We start from the raw sequence: 7694 nt of genomic DNA, 5'->3' as shown, positions 1-7694 counted from the left end.
AAAGAGTTATTTGAAATTACGCGCCTATAGTAAAAAGGAAAAATTGCCTAAGCGTCGTCAAGAGAAATTACAATTTATTCCCTTTTGTTTAGGTGAAAACTTTAATTGTCTTTGTCTTGATGTGTATAGATTATCCAAAAATTTCATATTATTTTTTTATTAATTATAAAATAATATAATATAATAATAAATTTTCTTAATTTAAATATATAATATATCTAGAATATTGATAAAATAAAATAATAATATTATAATTAAAATAATAAATATTATAATATATAAAAACTATTTTATAATAAAATTTATATTATAATTTTATGGTATTATTTTAATATTTTTAATATAATTAAAGATGACTAATAGAAATAATATGTAATTTAAGGGTGTTTTTATCATAAATTTTAAAATTTATTTAGTATTAAAAAATTTATTTTTTTAAATATAAAAAAATAATTAAAAATTAAATTTAATTAATTTTAATTATAAAAATATTAAAATAATAAAATAAAATTTTTAAATTACACCTAAGATAATAATTTTACTAAAAAAAAAAAAAAAACATAATTTCATGAAACTCAACAGCGAACAGGGCTTTAATCTCTTTCACCTTTTTATCGCGAACTTTAATCTCGTCTCGTCTTTCTCTGAATCCTTCGTGTAGCTTATCGTGGCCATGAAAATGTCTCCTCTCTTCTTTCCCTGAAAACTGAAAAGCGCATTTTACGTTCTACGCTTCATTAGACGATGCCAGTGGCCAGAGACTTAACGTTAAAGGCCGCAAAACTATGCCAAAAATAGAGAGAGAAGAATCTTCACCCTCTCTTTCTCTAATTTTCCCTCACTTTCCTTTCTTTTCCTTGGCTTTCTTTCCATCATCATCAAGCAGCAACAAAGATGAGCGTCATAGACATTTTGTTCAGAGTCGATGAAATTTGCAAGAAATATGACAAGTACGACATCGACAAGCAGCGGGATCTTAATGCCTATGGCGATGACGCCTTCGCTCATCTCTTTGCCTCTGTCGAGTCTGACATTGAAGGCGCTCTCCATGTTTGATTCTTTTCCTTCATATTGTCTCATTTTTGTTAATTCTGTTTGGTAGCTAAGAAATCACACGAAAATAAAATCATAAGCTTCTACACTTCGCCGAAATACTAGTCGTTGAGAATTGAAATTGATAGCTCTGTCTTGGCTCAGATTTTTGCAAATGTTTTAAGGATCTGAATTATATGTGTTCATTTTAGGATTTTATTAATATATGCAGAAATCTGAGTTGGCTATAAAGGAGAAGAACAGGGCTTCTGCTGCGGCAATGAACGCAGAGGTTCGTAAGACTAAGGCTCGATTGATGGATGAACTTCCTAAGCTGAAAAAATTGGCTAATAAAAAGGTGAATTGGCTTTTCTTCTTTTCTTTTTGTTCTTTGAAAGGTTGAGTATGCTCGTCTCATTGCAAAATGACACTGCAATATGCTTGTTCCATTACCAGTTGTATAACAGTACTTCTAGAACAAGGTTTATATTTTCTATTCTTTGGCCAACTTGCACCTCAAAGTCTATCGGTGTTCAAGAAAATAAAGTGGATTTTCCAACTTCTACTTTGTCTTTAGTTATCAGTAATCGATATTGTTAAGTATGGACTTAGATTGAGGATATAGAGTTCTCATAGTGGGACAAATTGTCAAAAATGAAGAAACATATTATCATTAAGGGGTCTAGAAAATACCATAGTTTATACCAACAGCTAATGAAAAGTACAAATAGAAGCGTACAGATTATTATAAATGAAGATATATAGGAATCAAAAACAGGAACCTTGGTCTTATAAATCAATGCTAATTGTCCACCGAGTATGTGTATCCAAAGCAGAATACATTGTGAACTGAAGTTTACAAGAAAGAAGTTCAATTTGAAGAAGTGAAGTTATTTTCGTAAGGAGGGATTGTGAAAAAAGGGTGGGAGTTTCACATTTAGTCATAATGGCAACTGGATATCTGTTTGTAACTATACAATAAAACCAATTTATAATAGGCTTCTGCACTCTAATTAATGGGCATGCTTATGTTCTCCTACTTCATATGTTACTTCTTCAATTTCCTTTAGGTGTATGGTGCACTCTCATAACTTAGCATGGTTGCCTTGGAATGCTTTTAATTGTAGGTCAAAGGGCTTTCAAAAGAAGAACAAGCAATCCGTCCCGACCTGGTTCTTGCACTGCCAGAAAGGATTCAAGCCATAGCAGATGGGATTGAAGCAGCAGCCAAACAAAGTGGAGGATTGGCAGGATCAACCCCTAATAAAAATGTCAAGTTTGACTCATCAGGTGATTAGTATTTGCTAAATTGCCAATACATTTTCTTTTATATTTCCTTTGGATGTGAGCTTATATGAATTACTAGTTATATTACTGGCAACAAACAGATGAACACCTTCATGATGATTTTTTCCAACAAACTGAAGAATCAAGTCAATTTAAACAAGAGTACGAAATGCGGAAGATAAAACAGGCATGTAAGATTCCTGATTAATTTGGTTGCTTCAATATCTATTCAATAGTTGAAAGATTTTAGGCAAATGATTCCACACTTTATAACATTCTCCTCTGCCTTCCAATTTGCATAGGATCAAGGTCTTGATTTTATATTGGAAGGATTGGACACGCTGAAAGATTTGGCTCATGATATGAATGAGGTTTGTTACTCGCATGATATGAAATTTTTGGCTCTTGATATGAATTGTACAATTCAGTTTTTTGATGTTGTTAAACAAGAAGGGAGAGGAAAAAAGAAAATGGTTAATCCTTTGCTTTAATATGCTCAGGAATTGGATAGGCAAGTTCCTTTAATTGATGAAATTGATACAAAGGTGAGTATTATTCTTCATGATATCTTGCCAACCAGGTCATGGAGACAATATGTATAGTTTCATAAGTGCTTCTGTTTTGTTGCTTTAATAGGCGGATAAGGCAACTTCAGATCTTAGAAATACAAATGTTAGGCTAAAGAAAACAATTGTTGAGGTAATGATGTATACACGAATGTTCAAGTTTAAATTTTCCACTATATAGTCTTTAAGGCATCATGCCCCCCCTCCCTCCTCCCTCCTTTTTATCTGAATTAGGCATTGTTCTAATAGATAGCTTTTTTTTCCCTCTAAATTTCTTCTTCTTCCTTCCAGATAAGGTCCAGTAGAAACTTCTGCATTGACATTATTCTGCTTTGTGTAATCCTGGGAATTGCGTCCTATATCTACAAGTAAGTTCATTTCTATTCAGTTTTTTTCTGTCATATTTGGAGAAATATTTTTGACTTGATTATGGAACCTTTTTTTTTTATTTTTTTGGGTGTTTGGTAAGATTTTGATGGCAAAATAAATATTTGGTTACGTCCTTTTGCATATACACAGCCTCAAACTGACTTGTAAAAAAGGCGCTATAGTTTTCAAGTACCACAAAAAATGTAGCTAGTGCAAATTGTCAGTTGCAATAATCATGTTCTTGCTTTCTTTTTTATTCACATTAAAATATAATGACTAAGATTTCCCAGTTCAGATATATAATGCAATTCTATGAGGAAGAATGGGCTATTTCTATATACATCTCACCAAAATATCCATCTTGAGATGATGAACTTAAAGAGATGTTGCCCTTTCATAGCTTCCCCTAGCATTTTGCTGAATAATAACTAGACAACTGCTTGCGTTATATATGGACTTTGTATTATTTGATTGCTTTACTTTGTTTCTGCATAGAAAATTATTAAATGAATTCTTATTGTTTCTTGCAGTATATTGAGATGAAAGGTTTTCATGGGCTTGTTCTACTGTCTGCTTGATCATAATGTTGTCTGGTATAATGATTTTCATCATCTGAGGGTCTTTTCTGTATGCTTTCAGTATCTTAAGCATATGTTCATTTATTATGTTGCCCCCTAAGAATTCTTTTTCATTTGGCTTTTTGTATTAACCATCTGATAATAACTATTGGAGCTTTAAGCATACGGTAAAATATCAATTTATTGTCTGTGATGTGTTACAACTCTTTTGCTTGCCAATGACTTCACTGCATTCTTTATTGCGTATCATACAATTATTATTTTACATCTGACGAGCATCTTAATTTGGGAACGCTTTCATGTTTCAGCATCAAAATTTATTGTTTGATTATCATTGTTGCAAGTTAGGAAACTCGCATATGTTAAATACTTAACTATGAATCCATGCTTATATTATCAGAATTAGCTACAGACTATACTTGATAAACAGAAAGCTGCTTTGGTTGACCCATTGTCCATCTCCCTCAAAACCTGTTCAGTGTCCACCTTGGCTGCCATATATACTTGTTGCTGTACAGTCTGATTTTTGCAAATAGTCTTCTGTTGATTATTGTAAATATTTGCCGTTGAAGGCCAACTCATTAAGCTCAAGAAAGCCACTGACTGGATCAAATGTGTTTGGAGTGTAGAAGCTTTCTTGTGATTGGTTTTGGTGGTAGTAGTTCAGATAACTGCTACCTAGTGTGTCTCCAGGTAGAAAATCCTCATCTCTATTTCCATTGTTTAGCTTCTTGTTGGATGGATGGAGATTGTCATGGCTACTTTCCTCGCTAGTTTTCCTCTTCAGTGAGCTGTAATTGTCGAAAGAAGAAATTGTTACCAGAGAATTCAACTTATTGCTACCATCTTCATAAACCGAAGTAAAACTGTTGTCCATATTGCTCCCTTGGTTGCTAACACATGAAATGGTTTCAATAGGAGGTGAAGTTTGGCCAGCAAGTATTGAAGCTAAGAATCTAAAATCTTTGTTTAAACAATCAGCGATCATGTCAGTGTTATAATCGGTGTATGCACAAAATGCTTCTTCCATCTTCGGTGAGTACCAAACCAAGTCTTTGTTCTGCGTATCCCGAACTTCATACATGTTCTTTGACACATTGCCTTTCTGTCGAACTCGACATAGTACCCAGTCATCTAACTGTAAAAACAGGAAAATTTTATATGTTGCATTTAGTGAGATGTTTCAATTTTCAAACAAATAGGTGCAAGTAATATTGTAGAGATGCAGAAGGGGGGGAAAACAAAAATAGTAGGGTATACTTCATTCTCATGCCTTCAAATTGAACTGCAGATTTTTGATATAGTTATTTCTCTCACTACTAAGCTGGTATTCCAGTGATTGCCTTGTCGTTTAGGAATTTAGAGGCTCAAACTTTGGTACCCCTTACCCTTTTACAAAATTTCTAAGGTCCGAATAGAAATTTTGACAAAATCTGAGTGCCCAACATTCTAAGGAAATTCTCATATCCCATCTCAACCATAAGAGGATGCTATCATTTTCATATCACTTTAGGTTTTGCAAAAATAATATAAGTCACAGAATAGAGTTATAGAATAAGGTTTTGATCATAATAGCCTGTCTTGTACTGTAGGTTATTTTCTTGGCTGTGTGGGGATAGGCTAATAATTAAACACACCATGAAGGAAGTTCAGGGTATTGCAGCAGGTTTACTGCTTGAAGGAATTTCTTCTGTAGATATCAAATGATATTATCTGGCTGAACTGTGTCATATGATCATGTTCCTGCTGGGATTTTAACCTATTAGGGTGCAAACATACTTGCTGTCTAATTAAACTCAAATAAGTATGTTGAAATTCCAAATCAAGTTATTTATGCCATTACAAAACCCTAAAATTCTTGATTCTAGAGAAACACAATCTCCTTGTTTAGAAATTAAAATTTTATAAAAATTCAATTTGATTTTTAATTTTGTCAATTCTCTTGTTGAGAATGGAATTATTTAAAAAAAATCATTTAAATAAAATAGATATCAAGTATGATTGTATAATAATTCAAATGACTTCTTTTCTTGGACATGATCTATTCCAAATGAAGGCCGTAGGATTTTATCAGAAATCAATGATGTCTCACTTACCCTCATGGACCCTTTTGGCCTGGAGGGTTTCATCGTTGCATCGAGTAGTCTATACTCATTCATGATCCAGTTTGTCTTGATTCCTTTAGGAGGTCTACCTGAGTAAAAAACTAGAGCTTTTTGGACTCCAATGTTCTTTGATCCAGAAGAAGTGAGAATAGGTCTATCAGTACCAGTAGCCTTCCAGTAACCTGATCCTGCAGCCCTGTTTGGCCTTGCTCCGTTGGGATACTTCCTATCTCTTGGACTAAAGAAATACCATTCATCTTCTCCAAAGAAAGCCTTCTCTGTATTTTTAACAAAACAAGATGATAAATTAAGGAGATAATCAGGAAGAAAAAAGGAAAAAAAAAAGTTAATAAAATGAAGCAGAAAACAGACTAGGTAGCTCCCATGGATTGTACTTGTACAGATCGATTGCTGCAATAATGGATACAGGGAGAGGACGTGAAGCTACTTTGTTTTTCAAGTAATGAACGATGAGCTCTTCGTCAGATGGATGAAACCTGAATCCTGGAGGAAGTTGGAAATCTAGACAGGGTTCCCTTTCCATCTCCTTCTCTCTCTCTCCTAGGGGCGATGATTTGGAGAGTTGGGAATCAACAAGTTGCGATATTATCAATCGAAAATGTAGTTGTAAATTGTAAGAGTACAGTGTCCAGGGGATTATATGGTGCAATTCCATGCAGATATGGACAGCATTTAAGATAATAGACAGGAAAGAGCCAACCAAATTTACGTATATGTTTAAAGAAACAGACTAGAAAGCAACATGTTTTGGCTTAGCTTGAATCGGTAATCCATTGAGTGCTGCCAGGATACAAAGCTCGTTAATAACATTTGTTGTTACAATATCACTACTCGCAACCTAACCCTTTTTTTTTTTTTTTTTAATTAAAGACAAATATGAGCACCCAAGTTCAGAGAACCATGACAATCCTAATTCTTATAAAACTACATAGGCACCCATTTACAATCAATATAAGAATCTAAAAGATCAGCCCATTGATGAATGGACTCATCATATTTTAAGTGTCACAATCGCGCTTGAAAATTAGTGAGGTTCAATCGTAGAAATTTTATGTTAAGTGCTCATTTGGTTGCTTTAATTGTAGACTTTTCGATCCTCGCACTTCAAATCTTTCGTAAACACAAATTTTAAATTAATTCAATGATATAAAATTACAACTGTATCACTAAATATTTAGATTTTAGGTTATCATCGTTTTACCTTTTAATCATTTATTGTTAACCGTTAATGTTTAACTACTTGACAGTTGATCGTAATTACTAAATCAAATATATAATTTTAAATGTCTTATATAGTTACTTAATTTCATACAAAATAAAATTACTTTATTATAAAAAAATATAATAATTTAATATAAATTTACAACTTATGTCATTAAATTTTCAAAAAATAATTATTTTTCTATAAAGTAGTTAATTACAAACATTATATTAACTAAACGGAAAGAAAATTATTACAAAAATTATATATAATGCAATTAATTATTTTAATTTAATATAATTTTTTTTATAATAAATGGGTAACCTGTTTCTATAAATTTTTAATAAAATTTGTCAAATATAATTTATCTATTGAATTAAAAAAAAAGAATATTTGTTTTTTTTATATTAAGAAATTTTACTTATTTTTCATTAAGTTAATAAATTTTTCATAATTAATCATTTTACGAAAAAATATCAAATTGCAAAAATTGTATAAAATGACAAAATTTATATAAAATAAATTGTAAATTTAT

General features: G+C 31.9%; 2 protein-coding genes across 2 annotated transcripts; one reads left to right on the top strand and one right to left on the bottom strand.

Annotated features, from left to right (window-relative positions):
* Nucleotides 1–604: 604 nt before the first annotated feature.
* Nucleotides 605–4020, top strand: LOC110667343 (syntaxin-72). Its single transcript, XM_021828151.2, has 9 exons — nt 605–1050; nt 1265–1390; nt 2160–2322; nt 2421–2506; nt 2622–2690; nt 2820–2864; nt 2956–3018; nt 3177–3253; nt 3785–4020. The coding sequence occupies exons 1-9, from the start codon at nt 895–897 to the stop codon at nt 3795–3797; spliced, it is 798 nt and encodes a 265-aa protein (XP_021683843.2). The 5' UTR covers nt 605–894; the 3' UTR covers nt 3798–4020.
* Nucleotides 4021–4379: 359 nt separating this feature from the next.
* Nucleotides 4380–6617, bottom strand: LOC110667345 (NAC domain-containing protein 2-like). Its single transcript, XM_021828153.2, has 3 exons — nt 6310–6617; nt 5929–6215; nt 4380–4970 (listed from the first exon to the last, which is right to left on the bottom strand). The coding sequence occupies exons 1-3, from the start codon at nt 6611–6613 to the stop codon at nt 4380–4382; spliced, it is 1182 nt and encodes a 393-aa protein (XP_021683845.2). The 5' UTR covers nt 6614–6617.
* Between the last annotated feature and the right edge of the window lie 1077 nt (nt 6618–7694).

Source organism: Hevea brasiliensis, chromosome 1 (assembly GCF_030052815.1).
Source record: "Hevea brasiliensis isolate MT/VB/25A 57/8 chromosome 1, ASM3005281v1, whole genome shotgun sequence".
NCBI classification, from domain to species: domain Eukaryota; kingdom Viridiplantae; phylum Streptophyta; class Magnoliopsida; order Malpighiales; family Euphorbiaceae; genus Hevea; species Hevea brasiliensis.
Note: the sequence above shows the minus strand (reverse complement) of the source record. Positions and strands in the feature narration are given on the sequence as shown.

Coding starts and splice junctions, on each gene's coding strand:
- LOC110667343 (XM_021828151.2), top strand. CDS start 895: ATGAGCGTCATAGACATTTTGTTCAGAGTCGATGAAATTTGCAAGAAA. Junction 1,051..1,264: donor ACATTGAAGGCGCTCTCCAT/GTTTGATTCTTT, acceptor TAATATATGCAG/AAATCTGAGTTGGCTATAAA. Junction 2,691..2,819: donor TGGCTCATGATATGAATGAG/GTTTGTTACTCG, acceptor TAATATGCTCAG/GAATTGGATAGGCAAGTTCC.
- LOC110667345 (XM_021828153.2), bottom strand. CDS start 6,613: ATGGAATTGCACCATATAATCCCCTGGACACTGTACTCTTACAATTTA. Junction 6,216..6,309: donor CAATCCATGGGAGCTACCTA/GTCTGTTTTCTG, acceptor TTAAAAATACAG/AGAAGGCTTTCTTTGGAGAA. Junction 4,971..5,928: donor GGCCAAAAGGGTCCATGAGG/GTAAGTGAGACA, acceptor CTGTTTTTACAG/TTAGATGACTGGGTACTATG.